Source organism: Rousettus aegyptiacus, unplaced genomic scaffold, assembly GCF_014176215.1.
Source record: "Rousettus aegyptiacus isolate mRouAeg1 unplaced genomic scaffold, mRouAeg1.p scaffold_m13_p_1, whole genome shotgun sequence".
NCBI lineage: Eukaryota > Metazoa > Chordata > Mammalia > Chiroptera > Pteropodidae > Rousettus > Rousettus aegyptiacus.
In genome coordinates, this window is record NW_023416284.1 from 15,870,515 (window position 1) to 15,890,490 (window position 19,976).

Genomic DNA, 19,976 nt, shown 5'->3' on the forward strand with positions numbered 1-19,976 from the left:
CTTCGCAATCCTCTTTTTCCCATCAAGGCCAATCACCACACCCAAGTACAAAACCCTTAGGAAGGGACAAGCCTGTTTTTCCACTCAAGCCAAAGGGAATAATGGTGTGTGTTCCTTGGTGACGGTCCTCAGGCTATAGTCATACGAATCTGGCTTTACGAAACTAATCTGTGACAGAAGTGCTAAGAGAGGATGACCGTGCTGGGAGAAATGTACACCTTGAGGACAGGAGAGAGAACACCCAGGCCCAGGAAGGCAGAGACACTCCCCAGAAACCCATGGGCACCCGCCATTTCTCTCCAAGTTATATGCAAAGAATTTTGAGGTGGAAGATAAAGTTAACTAATCTAGCTCAACTTTCTCATTTTGTCCAGGAGAAAACTGAAGCCCAGGACTAAGTGCCTCTCCAAAGCTCAGAGGTGAAATATTAAAGCTAGGAAACGATTTTCTAAGATGTACCTTTCAGTTTCCAGTGACAATCACTGTCATAAGGTGGGAGCTCAGGACCACTTTGAACTGAGTCAGGGCCACCACGGACCATGGCGTTGGTTTTAACTAACATAGAGATCCTCCCTCAGGTCCAGCTTGACCCTTTTGCTTTTTTTCCTAAGCTGTTCCCTCCCCATGTCCTATAGGAACAAAAGCTTACTGCCATCTGTAGGACACCTAGTATCATTACTCTAAATTCCTATCTTCAGGCCACCTTTATATCCCAGCTACTCAGAACTGGTGTTTTCGATTGCTGTACGCACCATCTCACCTATGCAGACCTCTAACACCTGCTGCATGCCAAAGATGGAGGATCCAAGGGTGAACAATGCTAAGTTCTTGCACACAAGCCTCATCCTGACCTGTGTTTAGACAGTATTTGAACTTAATGTTAAGCTCATTTGACCTTGTTCCTTGGCTCTACGTGGCATAACTTTAAATTCAGTTTTCAGAATTCCTAAAATTGATCATCTTGATCTAATTTATTAATCAATTCAAGGCACATAAAAGCTGCATAATCATTTCCAACTTGAGTGTAAACTTAGCTCGCTCACTCACTTCTGGATGAAAAGTCATTATTTATGTAGAGTGCTAAATACATACTAAACATAGGTCTTTCTATACACACAAACTCATTTAAACCTAACATGAGACTGGGAAAGGCTATTATATATCCTTGAGTTTGGTTAAGACCCAAATCAAAATAGAGCCAGGGCTGCAGAGGTACAAACATGTAGTATTAGTAGTCATCTTGCAAATACTTTTGCTATTGGTACATGGCTCCCAAGAGCTTTTATAGATGTCTGAGAAACAAACAATCACATGTAAGTAAGGCTATTTCCCAAATACCCTAGTAAAGCTGGTAAAGGCTTTCTCTGAGTTGAGAGGCAATGCTGTGACAATGGTGAATATTATGGCCTCTGGATAACAAGATGATGTAATGCCAACCTTAACCACTCAAGTCAAGTGCTGCTCTGAAAAATAAAGTTCCTTTAATCACTTCACAGGAGTTGCTACAGGGACACGGCAAGTTTTATTAATATTCTGATTCCTGAGTCATAGCTTCCATGGCAGGAAAATATTAGGATATACTCCACCTTCAGCTGTAACATAAAGCTAACAGTCTAGTATTTCTAACTAGGATCTTAAGATTTCCTGTATTCTCTAGCAATACCATGTGTGCCATGAATCTTTTAAACAGGGACACGGGAACAAAAAAATGCTTGTTTGCAAATAAACATCTGAAAGACTATCCTAACAGCTGATCTGGGCTGAGGCATGACAACAAAGTGATGATTGTGGAAAAAGACAATGCAAACAACTCTGGGGTGAGGAACTCCGAGGGCAGAGAACTTGCAGTGATATTTGTGCTCCACCAGCCCAAAGGCTCCACCTGGAACACATATCAACTAGGAGGGTCTCTATCACTGGACAATTTATTCCCTAGATAGAAAGAAGTTACTGGCATCAACAGCACTGTGCAGTTTTTATTAACCATTCAAGTACAGTAGCATCTGGTAAGATTGGGACAGAATTGGGATTTTAAAGTGAACATATTGAGCATCTAACAATTTGAAAGAAGCCACTACATATTCTTCACAGACATGTTTTCACAGAGCCAATACAGTACTAGCCATCAACCCAGTACACCAAGCGTACTGAAGTAGAAAAGATGCAACAAGAAAAAATAGCTACATTAGACTTCAACACTTTAGAAAAAGAGTAAAACACTTTTAGTTTCTCCCCTTTAGCCCCTAAAACAACATCATACCGTCTGGATCTACCTATAGTCCTACATCAGCTTCTAGAATATTTGTCAGGAGGGCAAAAATAAAATGACACTGGCCAGTACAGTCTTTGGATATTTAGGAAGGGGAAGGGGAGAAAGTCAGTTCTCAGAACAAATTAGTCAGCTTCAGTCTCATCGGCGGGATCTTTGGATTCTTTGTTCTTCCGCACTTCTTCAATGTGCTTGTCCTGTAAAGAAGCAGTATATACATCATCGAATAAAGGAGTCGCTGAATCACATCCCCAAAAGAGAACCAATGCATCGGTATATGTAACAGTAATATATACAATAGTCCCCAAATAGCCATGGTTTTGCTTTCTATGGTTTCAGTTAACTGTGATCAACTGCAATCTGAAAATATTAAATGGAATATTCTAGAAACAAACATTTCAGAATTCACACCATTCTGAGTAGTGTGATGAAATCTCATTGTTCCTCTCTGTCTCGATGAGTATATAAATCATCCCTCTGTCCAGTATATCCAGACTGTATCACCCACCTGTTACTTAGCAGCCTTTTTATCAGATCAACTGTCACCAGATCACAGTGCTTGTGTTTTGTTTAATAATGACCCAAAATAAAAGAATTGCTGGCAATTCGGATATACCAAAGAGAAGCCATAAATTTTATCAGAGATATGTATATATGAATAGGAATAAACATAATGTATATGTACAGAACTCAGTACCATCTGTGGTTTCAGGCATCCACTGCGGGCCTTGGAACATATCCTGCACAGATAAGAGAGGACTACTACTGTATAATTATATATTATGGGAATCACACGATTAGAGTTCTAAGACATAATCTTCAAACTTTCTGGGTCACACAAAGAATCCAACAACCCAGCTTCCTATTGCTCTTCCAAAGAAAAGTGCACTTATGCTGGAAATATTGAATATTTCATCTTATTTTAAAATAAGGTACCTCTCATTTAACATGTGGAGTCCCCAGATTGATGAAGACACCAAACACCTTTGAATGAAGACAATTAACTGAAGCCGATTCACTGGTTCATGAAACTTCAAGCTTTTAACCCTTCTCGAAGCAAGGCTCAGACACTAACCTTCTCTCGCAAACGCTCCAGTTTGGCAGCCATTTGTGCCTCTCGGTTCTCTTTGTTGGCTTCCATTTTGTGGGTCAGTTTCTCTTCTGCCATTTTACTGAAGTTGTTGTTTTCTTCGATTGCTTTCTGAAGCACTTCTTTCTCATGCTCTCGTTTCTCGGCAAGCTGTTTCAAGACCTCAGCTTCATGGGACTAAAAAAAAAGTTTCAATGGCTAGGCTCTCTGAAATGTATTTAGCATTAGTTGAAATTTAAAAAGAAATTAACTGGAAGGACTGAAAAAAGGCAGAATGTTAGGGCTCTTTAAATGATTCTGAAATCAGGACCTGAATTACCTCTATCAAAATACTGCGAAAATCATTTACTTACAGGAAAGCTAGAGAGTACCTGACACTGGTTCTGTTAATTCTCTTCTGCAAAATCTCTGTCATGATAAGAATCTCACTATATATATAGCCAGTTGCAATGTAAAACACAGGCTCATGACCACAGGGCCAGAGTTTATTCCTAATAACTTCTTCTGTGTAGCCTGTTGGCTGCTTTTCCATGAATGCAAACCACATAGAAGGACAGGTAGGAGATGATGCACCACTGCAAACACTGCCCCTCTTCCTGGGGAAAGACCTCATAGTGTTGACAGCGGGTCAGTACACATTAATACAACTGTGGCACTGAAAGATGCATAGCATATGCTGCAGTAGCTTAAAAGGGGAGCCTAATGTGCATGTGTACTAGGTTTCGAATTGCACGACCCGTGTTGGTCGGGAGCAGATTACCACTTTACCTTTTTGTGCCTTTGTTTCCCTGATTTTAAAATAAACCCCAATCAGGGCTATTGGAAAGGAGGAATAAGGGAAAATTTATGTAAAGTCCATAATGAATAATGTTCTATTAACCTAGAACATTTGTTCTAGAAAGGAAATACACCAAAATGTTAAATGGTTATTTCTAGGAAGTAGAATAACGAATACTCTTAATTTCCTAATTTATAAATTTCTGATTCCCAATTTTTCTATAATGAGCATATTAATATTTGATTTTTCTGATTAGTTCTTTTTAAATTTAAAGATGGCTACCTTACTATAGAATTGCTTAGATAAAAGCTGTCACGATATGCCAGTATGCCAGCTAACCAACAAAATCACATTAACAGCAATTTAAATGTTTTTATACAGTTCTCAGAAAAACAAAACCAAAAAAACTCACACACACAAACCAAAAGAACACCCCCACTCCCCACAGACTAAAGAGACAAAAAAAGAATTATCCACCAACAATCTTTATTTTCAAAGAGAAAACATGAAGTTTGGTTTGACAAGCCTGGGCTTGAATTCTGGCTCCATACTCACTAGCTATGAGATTTGGGAAAATAATTTAACATTCTCGAGACCATCTGCTAATCTTGGTATCTCAGACAATACCTACACTTTAAGGTCATTATTAAAGAAGAAAAATATTAAAAAGTTGGTATATAACAGGAGCTCAATAAATGATAGTTGGTATTTTCTTCCAGCCACTGGCATATGTGATTTTCACATAGTTATAACCACTGTCTAGCTATAATTGTTTTCCTCCTGTTCTGTTATGGAAATAAAACTGATTTGCCAAAGTACACTAATAAATATCCTGTCTTCTGTAAATTGTAATGTTTACCTTGCGTCTTTCTTCTGCAGCTTCTAATTTCTTCTGAATTTCCTCCAGGGAAAGATCTTTCTTCTTTGGAGGAGAAAGAGGGAATTCTGGGACAGATTCTTTTGATCGGGGGCTGAGAATCAGCTCAAAAGCCTGGCCTGAGGCACGCTTCTCCAGTTCTTTCACCTGGATGTCTGGATTTGATCATATTTATAATGTATTCAGAAAAATGTGGTTTTCCTATTCTAATAAACTGCTCAAAATTTTCTAAAAATCAAATCAAGTGAAGAGAATTAGAGCTCATTAAAAAGCTGTGTTTGCAAGAAATTATTATGTAAATACCACCTCTGAGAAAAACAAAGTTCGACATTTTTAGATTAATAAATACTATTCTGAAACATCTGTATTTGACGATTGCTTTCATGAACAAAGAAAGACTTGTGCAAAAAACTGGAATTTTGCTTCGGCCCAAGTCAAATAGTCTAAACAAAACAATTATGAGCTCTGGGCATGTTCAAGTGATAACATTTTTTAAATTATTCTCTGACCTATATAATAGATTTTTTGATAAGACAAAAACACAAGTGCCAAATTAATGGCTTAAGACCTGAGCCACCTCCTATTCTAAAGTCATAAGCCTGTCACAATTTCAGCTTTTCCAAATAGTTTACCTACCAGAAGAAGCCATGGTGAACAGGAGACAAGAGACTGGCAGTGTATTCTACACAATCCACTGGCAAGGGAAGCCCTGAAAATGATTTTCAAAAGCATGCATCAATTTCTTTTCATTTCTATATGTCATCGATCCAAAGAAACCTCAAATCACATCCACATAAATCAATGTCAGAAAAATCACTACGGTGGACTTTAGATATCATTAACAAGAAAATTATAAAAATCTATAAAATACTAAACATTGGGAAATTCTTGGATTTAAAAAAAAGGCAAGTCACACAATTTTTTCTCCCTAATAAACTCTAAATTTTCTCCTCCGAACATAAAGAGATTCCAAATTCAACTCAACAGTGAGACCGGAGCCATCTTAATACTCCTACAACTCATTGTGCAAAAGAAATACCCACCCATGCTTTGTCTGTGTCTGCCACAGTGGAAAATAAAACACCCAAGCTAATACTAACCAATAATGTTGAATTCCTATTGTTCTTGGGTATTAAGCCTCTTGACCAAGAGCGGGCAAAATTAGCTGTATGATCCTCTAGGTTTTAGGTTATATTTGCTACCTTACGTTATGCAAATTTCTACATCCTGTCTTGATTTTTTAAGGTCAAGATTCTTGTAGAATCCAGGCTAGTATCGAAAACGTAGGATTATAGGTTCCCAAGAGCTGTAAATTAAAATCAGAGGCAGCGAAATGACCTAAACGTGGCAGAGAATTAGACACAGCACAGGACCCAGGATGGGCGTGGCACTGGTCAAACCGAGGAAAAGCGGCCGGCTGCCCCCGGCCAATCATAGGAAGCCCTGCACTCCGGCCCCTGGCCCCGCCCCTTTCCTCCCCGCGCCTTTTCGAATCTCCCCGAACTCACAACACCCGGGAGCCCGGGCGCGTGGGAAGGGGAGGGATGGGCGGGGCTAACGGTCCTATCCGGGTAACTCCGCCTTTCCCGGGCTCACCCGCGCGGACGCCCCCCTCCCAACTCCCGCCAAAAACAGCTCGCTGCCACCCCCCCCCAACCCCCGCCGCAGCTAAGGAACAGGCTGTGGGGTAGCCCCCTCCACCGTCTCACCGCTTCCTCCCTTCGTTCCCAAGCAACCTACCGCTACCCTTGCTGTCCGTGCCCCCGGCCGCGAGCACCCTCGTGGGGTGTCAGCCTGACCCGCGCGGCGCCAGTCGCTGGGCGAGGGCGATGGCGGGGAGGAGACGCAGCCCCGGCCTTGAGCTGGCTGGCCTAAGGCCGCTGCTCCCTGGGGGCGCTGCCCCACCCCTTCAGACAATGGGGACCTCAGCAGGGCCGCGCCTGCAGGGGTAGGGAGGGAGGCAAACGAGGGTCCACGCCCCCTATTGTCTCCTCGACGGCACCCCGGGACTAACGCCTGGGTCTCGCTCGGCTGGCCGCGCCCCCTCCTCACAACAGCCGCGCCCCCAGGGAGCGGGGACAAAGCCCAGGCTCCGCCCGAGTCACACACAAAGCGGAGAGACCCCTGCCCGCCAGCCCCTCTACGGCCCGCGGCCCCGCCCGCGCCCTCCAGCAGGGGGCCACTGCCAAAGCCCAGCCCCTCCCGCCCGCTGCGTCCCTCTCGCTGACCACAGCCTCCTCTTAGAGCCCCACACCCACCTGCTCGGTCCGAGCCGCCTGACCACACTCTGAGCACCAACAGACCCGGGCGCGCACAAAAGCGCCAAACAGCGGCACGTGACCTCCCTGAAGGGCTCTGCATTGGCTGAAAGCGGCGGCACGTGCCGGCCCCTCCCCCACATCGCCAAGCGGACCCCGCCCCTGTAGACCTCGGAGCACCTCGGGAAGTGTAGTCCAGGCCGGCTGGATAGAAGGACAATGCGAGGGGTGGGGAGCGTTTGAGGGGTCTCCCTAGGTGTGAGCCGGGAACCTAAGCGGTTGTCTGGCCGCTGAAGAGGGCGTTACTGTGGCCCCTCGCTTGTGTCTGAACCTGCTGTCCTATCCCTAGGAAAAAGGAGGGGCGAGGCGGGGCGTGGCGGGGTCCCTTTCTACCTCTCAGAGGGTGGCCGCCTGGACTCTGCCTCTGGTGACCCACGTGTCCTGAATTACCGAGAAGGCAATACTCGGACTGCCCAGGGCCCCTCCGGTGCCCCACCCCTTGCCATCACCTAAGATGCCCAAGCCCTTGTTACAGGACAATAACACTCCGTGCCCCTGTAAAGCCCCTTGCGCCCTACCTCTACAACCGCGTGTCATCTGTATTGTGACTAATATGGGAAGCGTAAAGAAATCTATATGGCTACCCTGTCCCGGAGGAATTCTTTAACATCCTTTCTTTCTTGGGACAATACCCTTTCCGAGCCCGTGAAACAGAAGACCGCCAGGTATGCGGAAGTAATTAGTGTATAAAACTGCCTGTCTGCTCTTTGTTCGGGGCTCATACTCGAGAGTGACTCCTCTGAGCCCACGGGTGTAAATAAAGCTCCTTCGATTCTTGGTTCGCTGGGTGCCGCTTGGTTCTTCAGGGTACATGGGCCAAAATTCGCAGCATTTTTGGTTTCCTGAATGAGAAACCCAACCGTCTGGCCCTTTGAAGCTACTGGTTTGGGCACAACACCCAGGGACCCTTTGGCTGAGGGAGCCAAAGGACTAGGAGGTGCACCACGCCCCAAATTGGGCGGTCTTAGATCCGACTGTGCTCAGCTGGCCCCGTTGTTTCTCCCAGACTCGGGGCAGCAAGGACTAGGAGATCCCCGTGGGACATGGACCCAAATAGGCCCACCTTAAGGGTGGAAGGGGAGACTGATCACCTCCCAGGGGCAAGAGCCCCTCAGACAGGGACCACCAAGGAGGGAATGTTTTAACCTCTGAGAGTGTGCCTGTGTGAGTGTGAGGATCTCAGGGAAACTCCGAATATTCTGTGAGGTAGAATGGCCTGCCTTCGGAGTAGGATGGCCCTCCGAAGGGACCTTAGATGTTCCCATGGTCTGGCAAGTGTGGAATGTAGTGACAGTAAGCCCTGTACACTCTGACCAGTTCCCCTACATTGACTTTTGGCTAGATATAGCTTGGAGATTGCCCCCATGGGTACGGTTCACATGCAATCGGCAGAGACAGGCCAAGGTCTTCCTCACATCTTCCAAGAGAAAAGGAACAATAAAAAAGAAGACCTCTGTTCTGCCTGATGACCCAGAGACAAGCGAAGCATTACCCCTTCCTACTCGGAGAAGCCTTAAGCAATGGTTGAAATGATAGAGTCTCTTCCAGACACATAGACTTATCTGGGACCACAGTCAGCAATTACTTAAGACTTTCTTCATGACAGAGGAGAGAAGACGTGTCCTGAAGCAGGCTAAGCAATACCTAGAGGAAAACGCCCCAGCCAGGATGGCAGACCCTGAAAGATGGACCCAACGGGTGGTACCTGATGAGAGGCCAAACTGGGACTTTGCCACTGAAGAAGGGCAAGTTTGCATCCAGAGGTACCAAGATGCCCTCCTTGCAGGTGTAAAGGCAGGGGCCAAAAGGCCCATGAACATGGCCAAATTCTCCTCAGTAGTCCAGGAGGCCAATGAGACCCCCGGAGATTTCTATGAAAGACTCTGTGAGGCCTATCGAGTTTACACACCCTTCGACCCGGAGGCTGCAGCCAACTAACATATGGTCAGTGCCACTCTTGTAGCCCAGGCTGTCCCAGATATTCGAAGAAAGCTCCAGAAGCTGAAAGGATTGGCCAGAATGAACAACATTCAACACCTAGACATAGCTCACAAGGTCTACACCAACCAAGATGTCACTGCAGAACAGGAGGCTCAGAGAGTTCGCAAAGAAAAGGCAGCCCTGCTGGCAGCGACCCTAAAGGACACCAAGGGGCCAGGGCCCTGAAGACAGGGAGAGTAGCACACCCCAAGGGGGGAATCTGAGAGGCTCAGATTGTCCAGGGACCAATGCGCCTACTGCAAAGAAACGGGGCACTGGAAAAATGAATGCCCCAATAAAAGGAAGAAGGAACATCGAAGCATCAAATACCAACAAGAGTTGCAAGATGGAGAACTCGTTGGAATGGTGGGGTGGATTCAGATTGAAGGGGACCGGGCTCCATCCAGCTTGGCCCCCAGGAACCTACGGTCAGAATGAATTTGACTTTTATGGTAGACACCAGAGCTGAGCATTCAGTTGTCACCCAGTGACCCCACTGGACAAAAAGTCTGCAACCATTCTGGGAGCCACTGGAGAAGGGGCCATCCAACAACCTTTTTGCAAGGCTCACACCTGTGAAATTAGAGGACATACAATCCAACATGATTTCCTTTATCTGCCTGATTGCCCAATCCCTCTCCTGGGCCAGGACCTCCTCTCTAAGTTGGGAGCCCAAATAACTTTTGAACAAAGGGAGAAAACTACCCTGAGCTAAAAGGGTACAAAGGAGGATACCGCACTGGTAATGGCCGTCTCAGTAACCTGAGAGGAGGACTGGACTGTTTTGCTCCTCAAAAGAACGAGGCAACCCTCCCAAGTATCGGATCAACTTTTCCCTTGTATGGGCCAAAGATAACCCACCCAGACTGGCAATGAATCGGCCTCCCATAGTAGTTGACTTAACCCCTGGGGCTGTTCCTCAACACCTCCTCCAGTACCCGATTCCCCAAGCAGCCCAGCTGGGCATACAAGAATGTCTGACTCGCCTCAGAGAACATGGGATTCTGATTGAATGCCAGTCCCCTTGGAACACACCGCTGCTGCTAGTCAAGAAACCGGGAGGAGGATACCAACCAGTGCAGGATCTCCGACTGATCAATAAGGCTACGATAACCCTACACTCAGTGGTACCCAATCATACACCCTCCTCGGGCAGCTAGCTGTCTGCCATGGCCAAATGGTTCACCTGCCTGGACCTCAAGGACGCTTTCTTCTGCCTATGACTGGCACCCCAAAGTCAATCTTTTGCTTTTGAATGGCAAGAACCCGACACTGGCAGACAACTACAACTGACCTGGACCAGGCTTCCACAAGGTTTTGAGAACTCCCCAACATTATCTGGGAAAGCACTCGTGGCAGACCTAGCAGCATTCCCCAGAAAGGAGACCTGGTGCACCCTCCTCCAGTATGTGGATGACTTCCTGCTTGCTGGAGAAACTGAGGAGGATCGTGTAACAGCAATATGAGCATTACTGGAACTCCTGACTACCTGTGGGTACAAAGTCTCATGGAAGAAAGCTAATATTTGCAGGACCCAGGTCCGGTACCTGGGATTCCTCCTGAGTCAAGGAAAATGGGCCCTAGGACCTGAGTGAAAAGCAATGATAACCTCTATTGCTTAGCTGGGAACCAAGAGGGGTTTATGTGAATTCCTCGGAGCGCTGGCTTCTGCCGCATCTGGATCCCTGGGTACTCAGCCCTCACCCAACCTCTGTACAATCTCTTAACAGAACCTGAATCGGGTCCCCTGGAATGGACTCAAGAGGCAAGGGATGCCTTTTAGGAAATAAAGAGGTACCTTGGGCAGACCCCGGCCCTCGACCTACCAGACATTGAATGTGACTTCAATTTGTTTGTCCATGAGAAGGACAAAATCACCCTAGGAGTGTTAACCCAAATGGTAGGGCCATGGGAGAGGCCTATAGCATATCTATATAAAAGTTGGACTCGGTCACCTCCGTGTGGCCACCCTACCTCCGTACCCTGCCCGCCACAGCGATACTAGTACAAGAGGCAGACAAACTCACCCTAAGACAGGAGCTACATGTAGAAGTTCCCCATGCAGTCACCACCTTAATGAACAGCCAGAGGAATCGATGCCTTTCTAATGCAAGACTAACACAATATCAGGGGATGTTATGTGAAAATCCCCGCATCACCCTTGAAACTGTAAGAACCCTCAACCTTGCTACCTTCTTCCCCATGGAGGAGGGAGAGCTGGACCATAATTGTGAGGAAGTGACTAATGAGGTCTATGCCAGCAGACCAGACCTCAAGGACCAACCCATCTCCAATCCCGATCTAACCCCGTTCTGTGACAGGAGCAGCTTCTTAAAAGAAGGACAACATCAGGCCGGGTATGCCGAAATCATCGAAGCCCAACCACTTCCAGCGGGGTGGGCAGCACAACAGGCTGAACTACATGCACTAGCCCAAGGCCTTGAACTAGGCAGAGAAAAAAGGACTGATATCTATATAGATTCCCTCTACGCCTTCGCTACTGTCGACATCCATGGGGCCATCTGCAAGGAGGGAGGCTTCTTAATGGCAGGAGGGAAAACCATCAAAAACAGAGAAGAGATCCTGAAACTTCTCGAGGTCATTTGGCTACCTAAGGAGGTTGCCATCATGCACTGTCGGGGACACCAGAAAGGAGATGACCCGATAACAGAGGGTAATCGCTTGGCTGACAAGGCAGCCAAAACTGCAGCTCACCAGGAGCCCCCTAAGGAAAAGACTGAGCTTGTAGCACCTGCTCTCACCTAGGAAGATCAAACACCTCCCTACACTCCAGAGGAAGACCACTGGGCAAAGACTGAGGGGGCTACAGGCCTTAAAGGACATTGGTGGAAGTTGCCCATGGGACAAATCTTTGTCCCTGCACTTCTAGGACCCTCCTTAGTGGCTGAATATCACCAATTCGCCCACCTAGGGAAAACTGCCCTAGAAACGCTGATGAAAAAATAATATAAGTCAACTCTCTGCCTTATGTAACAAGATATCTAGTAGGTGCCTAACTTGTGCCAAGAACAATCCTTGGGTGGCACCCAGGGCACCACTTGGAATACAAAGGACTGGGACCTACCCTTTTGAAGACTTAGAAATAGACCGTAATGGAGTCCTGTCTAGCCGAGGCTACGAATACCTAGCAATATTAGTCTGCACTTACTCTGGATAGGTAGAAGCTTTTCCTACAAGGACTGAGCAAAGCAGAGAAATAGTTAAAATTCTACTCCAGGAGATAGTACCCTGGTTCGAGTTGCCAGTTAGTGTCTACAGTGACAATAGGCCTGCCTTCATAGCAGAGCTTACCCAGAAACTGTTTCAGGCTCTGGGCATTAAATGGTTGCTTCATACGGTATACTGGCCCCAGAACTCAGGGAATGTAGAATGTATGAACTGTACCCTCAAGAGCACACTCACCAAGTTTAGCCAAGAAACTGGTCTCCCTTGGCCAGACCTCCTTACTCTAGCCCTGTTCCAAGCCCGATGTACTCCCAACAAAGTAGGTAGGGCTCACTCCCTTTGAACTAGTGTACGGAGGCCTCCGCCATGCCTGGGAAGCATCCCAGGAGATCTACATCAGATAGGTTACTAGGACCTCTCCATACAGCTCCAGGGTCTAAGGGGTGTCTTGACCCAACTAAGGGAATACACTCTAGAGTGAGCCCCTGTACTGCTCGGGACACCAGTCCACTCCCATAAGCCCAGGGACACAGTATGGGTAAAAGATTGGAAAAAGGAGGCCCTGCAGCCACAGTGGACGGGCCCCCACACAGTTATATTAATCACACCTACTGCTCTTACTGTAACTGGTATAACTCCTTGGGTACATTATTCTAGGGTCAAGAGAGCCAGTCTTCCAGATAACCAGTGGACGAGTCAGCTGAACCCACAAAACCCACCTCTGCATAAATAAACAAGGCTCCAATGAGTCCACATGACCTGGGTGTTCTCATAACCATTAGCCTAATCACCTTAGTGCTAGGAATTGGACTGGCAATTGTCTCCCCAAAGAGCTGGACAAATCTTCGGCAGTTGCTATTGGCGATCTTCTTCTGGTCCTTTGCAGGCCTGCTTGCCACCATATTTTACTTCCTTCCTCGGAGACCAACAACCATCGATGGGACTCTGAACACCAAATAAGATCTACAAGCCCTGCTCTGAGCATTCCACGGGCTGATCAGTCAACGCATGGCCAAAACTTGAGGATGGCTCTAATCAAGGTGATCATCATTTTGGGACTCATAAGGATGGTTTTTCCTGCTTCAGGACATTGGGAATTCCACGTTATTCGAACATGGGGGATGAAGGGATAGTTAATGCCACTAGGTGGGATGGGCACCATGACCCTGTTACCCTCCAATTTGCTGCTTGTGGGATAATGGAACCCAAATCTTAGACAAATTGTGGTGGGCTGGGATGGAAACGGTATTATGCTACACACAAATACCTCTGTTTTAAGTCAAGGCAAAGGGGTGACTGTGACAATGTAGGGGAATTCTACTCCCCCTACTAGAATTGTCCATTCGGGGACTCTAAGCAGCAGAGTAACCCTCCTTAGGCCCCCAGCAGACTGCTCCCTTAGTCACAGCAACCCTACCACCTATGACATCGAAGACCCAGAGAACCCAAAATGGAGCCAAGAGGTGAGAGTAGGGGTTCAGAGAGACGGAAAAGGAAGAGATCCAGGAGCCATCATTAGGATAGTCGAGTCCTAGGTTGTTGATCCTACCTCTCATCTAAGGCTCAAACCCCACAGTGCCATAGGAACCCCTTCCACAGACCATCTCCCCTTTTTCAGTCCACTGTAGACATTAGGGTCCCTTGAATTCCCACTCTGGGAAATAGTCAGTGCTACCCACCAACTTTTGCTACTAGCCAACCCATCCTTAGGGGTCCAACTGTTGGCTCTGTACTTTTGTGACTACCTGGACCAATACGGGTCTTGGAATAAATGGTACCATCATCACCAAGCATTCTGGGACTGCCTGGCCCATCTGGTCCTCAGTATCGTCGGTCGGAAATACCACCTCTGTACAGGGTACAGTAACCCAGCCTAATGTGACTGCTGATTGCACTCAAATCCAACAGCTAAGCTCCAACACCTTATACTAGCCCCCAAATGGCACGTACTTTTCCTGCTTGGATGGGGTGTACATCCATCTCAATGGGTCACAGTGCAGCTTATGTGCCATAGTTATCCTACTACCAGAACTTTCAGTTGTGCCCAGCTCTGATGTAACCTACCTGGCAGAGCCAAAGGGGCCCTGAGTCCACTGGGGCGCCCATATTAATACGAGTACTGGTAGGAATCAGGGAAATAGGAGGGATTGCCTCTGGAGGAGCAGCAAGAGGTGTAGCTAAACATCAATTCTTTCAGTTGTCCACTCAAATAGATGCAGACGTAGAGAGTGCTCTGAATACTCTCCAAGATCAGGTAGACTTGCTGGCAGAGGTTGCGCTACAAAACAGAAGGGCCCTCGACCTCCTCACCGCCAGCCAGCCAGGGGGGCACATGCCTTTACCTTAAAGAACAATGCTGTTTTTATGCCAACAAGTCTGGAGTAGTCTGAGAGAACCCAAGCCAGTTGAGCGCTGAGATCCAGGGACGTATAGCTGAGAGAGAGCAGCAAGGAACATGGTGGAACCCTTTACAGTCCTGGTGTTCCTGGCTGGTACCACTTCTTGGACCCCTAGTTGGGCTCATCTTTGTCCTCACTCTGGCACCCTGTGTTCTGCATCTCCTGTCAAATTTAATCTCCGAATGGGTAGAGACTATTAAGTTTCAGATGGTCCTCCGTCACCCATATGAACCCATATCCCAACAATCTGATGTGTGATGCGACCCAAACACAAGTTAAGGTGCATCAAACGAGGTAATGATATGGGAAGGGTAAAGAAATCTAAGATGGCTACCCTGTCCCAGAGGAATTCTCCAACCTCTTTCCCTTCCTGGGACCTTACCCTTCCCAAGCCTGTGAAACATAAGACCGCCAGGTATGCGGAAGTAACCAGTGTATAAAACTGCCTGCCTGCTCTTTGTTCGGGGCGCATACTTGAGAGTGACTTTTCTGAGCCTGCGGGCATAAATAAAGCTCATTCGATTCTTGGTTCCCTGAGTGCTGCTTAGGTCTTCCAGGCACATGGGCCAAAATCCACAACATGACATCATCATAATCCCTAACCTACTCACTCCTAACTCAGATCATAGGCATGGCCCTTTCCTCACTGTGTGAGTTCTCACTACCATCCTAGGGTCCTGGAGCTCTTGGCCAGAGAACTGTAGGGGAAAAGCGTGAGGCTCTGGAATTTGATCTCCTTTGGTCTAACAGTCCCTTGGCTTAAATGCAGATTCCATCCGTTCTGCCTAGCCTTTGGCTTGATGATAGGGAAGGAAGAGCAGTAGCAGTTCTACTACACAGACTGCAGTTAAATGTTGCTTTTGTTCTTGGAGCACGTGCTCCCCAGAGTGGTGCTGGGCCCTTTTTAAGAATCAAAACAAAAGGAGCCACAAGGTCATGGTTCCTCTTAGCCTGGATAGATCACAGTCCATCAGAGGCACAAAGGAAATTAGTCTGACCCTGGCTATCAGAATGACTGGCCTCCCTCTTTCTCTCTCCTCCCATAAAAAGGGCATAGGAAAAATAAAATGAATATGTTTCCCGCCCCTCCCCCCATTCCTCTGACCAAAGGTTGTGTCATTACGCTAATGCATCTGCTTTGAGATCCTGACGAAGCAGAAGGACACCTTCATTTTATTAATCACTGAAATCTGTCTTTCCAAACCCAGAAACAAATATGACCACCTCTGCTGAAACAATAGTCCTAATTTAAAATGACGCTCTATATCCAGCTAGTCACTAGGGGTGTGCTAGAGACAAAGACAATGAAAAGATACCTGAGAAAACAAACTGGATCATACAGGCAGCAGACACACCACACAAAGCAAACAATTAGCAATGTGCCTGAAATATGCTTGTTGCAGCATTTTCTCCAACAATTGCCCTTGTATGGGGTCAGCCTCTCCCCCGCCCCCAATCCAAGTGGTTTTCCCTTAGCATGTGAGCAGGACCAGAAATAATTCAGATTCTGAGCCCTGAAAGGCTTCTCCTTCTCAGACCAAACTTAGCCACAAAACCACCAGGTATTTCCATCTGTCAGTTTTCTGAGCAAAATCTCAGAAATCCTTGGAAAGGCTGGAGAGAGGTGGGGACCAGACTTCTATGAAAAGTGACAGATTAGCAGACAACACAAACGAACATGGAACCCAAGGCCAAGAGGTCTCGTAATCTCTGAACCAGCCTTTATCTTGAAGTCTTTGTACTTGATCTGGAGTTCGGCAGAGGAAGTTCCCACCCATTCAGTGCATTTTTTTTTTTAAATATAAGAAATTGCCATGCAAAAATCTCACATTTCTGACTATTAATGTTGTGACAGGAAAAATATTAATCTTTCAAAACACCGATTATTTTAAAGCACTTACACAGCTTCTCCCCACCTTTTCTTTCTCCCTAGAGCAGATGTCTATTTCCATGGAAACCACAGCAAGGAACAAAGATGTTAGAACTCATATAGATTTTTAATCTTTTTTAATGATGCCACTTAGCTTCCGGGTTTATTATTAGATGCCCAGTCCTGCCAGTCTTGGTGACAAGGATTTTCTGAGATCTTCACTGCTGCTTGAGGACTGGGCTGGGGTAAGTTTCCCCTAGAATTTCGAGATCCTGTGAATGAAAACGTGCTTGTGCAGTGAGATGACCCCTGTTCTTTACAGTAGGGCTGCCTTTCTGAGAGCCAGAGCACCGTTATTTATTGTCAGCTCTTATGGATGTCCATATATGAGCCCTAAAACGGGAAGATCTTTCAACTGACAGGACAGAAGACAGCTTTGCCACCTCACTGTAGAGAGGGACAGAAGCTCCCTTTTTGGAAGCTTCCTCAAACTTGCTTCAGAATCCACTGCCTCCTGAAGCGGCAGCAAGGAGTTAATGTTTCCGACTTGGCACTGTCTATCTTTGCCCATGAGAATTATTTTTGCCTCTGCTCAGATGGTTTGGTTGGATTGCTCTGGAGCTGGCTGTAACTATGGATTAGCACAAAGTGAAGTCAAGATATGGCAGTCATCCAGCTTGTTTGATCTGCGTAGACAGCTAAAGGAGAGCACTTCAGGCTTCAAAGTCCAGAAGGGATGTCTACACCGATCAGACAAGGCGAGCTGTTGTCAGGTTTCCTGTGTTCTTCCAGAGCACCGGCAGCCTTTGTTCATTGTTGGTTCTGAGGCTGCAGGGGTTGTCTCCCACACAGGCGCCACCGAGTTCCACTGCTGCTTACAGGGCTGTCCTTGGCAAAAGGGTGTCGTGGGAGAGGTTTTCTCCTTGTCCCAGCCTCTCTGTTCCCTTTGTCTCCCATTCCTTAGCATCATGCTCTAACACTCCCTTCCCTATTCAAATGCTGTCTTTGAGTCTGGTATTTTACATGCCCGGCTCCCTCACTAGAGCAGTAAATCCAAGAGGGCAGGGGTTGTGTCTTTGTCTTGGTATTTCTAGTGCCCAGGCCTGGCCCAGGATGAAGGGGCCTGGATGTTAGCAGTTGATTTGAGGTGAGAACAACCTTTCCCACTCTCATCTTCCTCTTCTGTAATGCAGGACGCTAATACCATATAGGTGTGGTAAGAATTAAATGAGATCATGTACATGAAAGTGCTCAGCACAATGCCTGGCACATTGTGAGTGCCTAACACTTGATAACTTGATTACAATAGGTTATTGAATGAATGAATGAATGAATGAATAGTAGACTTTCACCCTTTGGTGGGAATCATGGTCACTGGGTTAACTCTTTCCATGGAGTATTTTTAAAAATGCAATTAATTTAACATTTTGAATAGATAATACATTTACATAGTTTAGAAATAAAGCATAAGAAGTCCTCCTCCCTTCTCTCTCCCTATCTGCCAAATTCAATGCCTGCCGCTCCCCCAGCATAATCATTGTCATCAACTTTCCATGTATCCTAGAGTTACTTCATATGTACACAAATTTGTAGATATGTATTCTTATTCTCCTTTACAATAGAAATGGTAATCTATTCTGTTTTGTACTTAGCATTTTTTCACTCAACAATACATGTCAGGGACCTTTTCATACAGGTTATGCTCATGTATCAAGCAATTCCTTGGTCTGGGATCCACTGTATGAATGACTGTTCCATAATCCAGTTAACCAGTCCCTATCCATGACTCTTAGGTTGTTCTCAATTGTTTGCTATTTCAAACAATGCTGTGATAAATAACCATGTATATTTGGCATTTTCCATGTGAGTGAGTATATCTTCAAGATTCCTAGAGTTATATTGCAAGGTCAAACAACAAATGCATTTATAATTGGGATAGTGCCAAACTGCCTTCCATAGCAGTTGTACTAGTTTGAGACTCACCATGCGGTGTTTTAACTCATTATCTCATTTCATTCATATGATTTAAAAGACTTTGTACCTAGAAATTTCAGGCATCAGGGAAAAGGAACGGGAGGACTTGAAATCCCGAGAAAGATGTGGCTGTCAATTCTGTCTATATTAATAACTCCTATAAATACTCGACAAACAGCAGCTGATCTCAGAACAGCACTGGTGCCTGCACTGTAGCACTTGTCTTAGTCAGTCTTGGCAGTCGAAGTGTCTGCAGGTGTCGCTATGAGATTGGAAGCTTTCTGAAGGCAGAGTCTTTTTCATAGCTGTATCTCATGCCCCTCCCCATGAAGCCTGACATAGTACCTGGCATATATCTTATTTAATTAATTCAAGGATGTATTTTTCTCCCACATTTTTGTATCTTTGAAATCAGCCATGTCTCATAGTCAATGAACAGCATGCCATAATTATTGGCTAATAGTTTCTTAAAATAATGGTATGTCTTAAAAATCAGTGGCATTTTCAAGTGAGTGAACTATGGTAAAGTGCACATATATTAAATGTGTGAGTGGAATGGGGCCAAGATGTCTCTGCCCCTGCCAGCCTTCTCATTCCATGTTCTAGTCCTCATCCTTCTTATCTAAATCCAGGCCTTCTTCTAATGATTCCTTTTATGGGGATGATGTCCCATTTGCCTCTTGGGCTCCTGTCTCTCTCCTGAACTCTAAAAGCAAATTTCTAACTGCCTAAAGGACATCTCCTCATGGATGCCCCGTAAGACCTTCAAATTTCTTATGATCCACATTGGACTAACATCTTCCCATTAATGTCTGAGATCCCCCATTTAGCTAATGGCTTTGCTGGACTCTTGCCTTCTAGGTTTAAAATTTCAGTCAGACTCAATTCTTCCCTCTTTCTCACTGAAGTTGCCAAGGCTCCAATGCTAGAAACTTAGCATTTTCTAGTAGAATGAAACATTTACAATGATGATAGCTACAAGAAGAACAAAGACGATTCCTGATTTCAAAACTTAATACAAAGCTACAGGAATCAAAATAGTGTGTTACTGGCATAAGACAGAATTATACATCAGTAGAACAAAATAGAAAGCCCCCCCAAAATCCCTTGCATACATGGTCAAATGACTTTTGACAAGAATGCCAAAACCATTCAATGGGAAAAGCGGAGTCTTTTCAAAAAATGATGCTGGGAAAACTGGATATCCTTATACAAAAGAATGAAGTTGACTGTGA

General features: G+C 45.8%; 1 protein-coding gene across 3 annotated transcripts; it reads right to left on the reverse strand.

Annotated features, from left to right (window-relative positions):
• Positions 1–1,956: 1,956 nt before the first annotated feature.
• STMN1 (stathmin 1) lies at positions 1,957–7,379 on the reverse strand. 3 transcript variants are annotated; one of them, XM_016129847.2, is made up of 5 exons: positions 7,273–7,379; positions 5,651–5,723; positions 4,997–5,169; positions 3,345–3,536; positions 1,957–2,466 (listed from the first exon to the last, which is right to left on the reverse strand). In XM_016129847.2, the coding sequence occupies exons 2-5, from the start codon at positions 5,661–5,663 to the stop codon at positions 2,395–2,397; spliced, it is 450 nt and encodes a 149-aa protein (XP_015985333.1). In that variant the 5' UTR covers positions 5,664–5,723; positions 7,273–7,379; the 3' UTR covers positions 1,957–2,394. The 3 variants fall into 3 exon arrangements, with proteins under 3 accessions (XP_015985333.1, XP_036086118.1, XP_036086121.1); XM_036230225.1 differs by lacking the exon at positions 7,273–7,379 and adding an exon at positions 6,755–6,777; XM_036230228.1 differs by lacking the exon at positions 7,273–7,379 and adding an exon at positions 6,115–6,370.
• Positions 7,380–19,976: the final 12,597 nt, after the last annotated feature.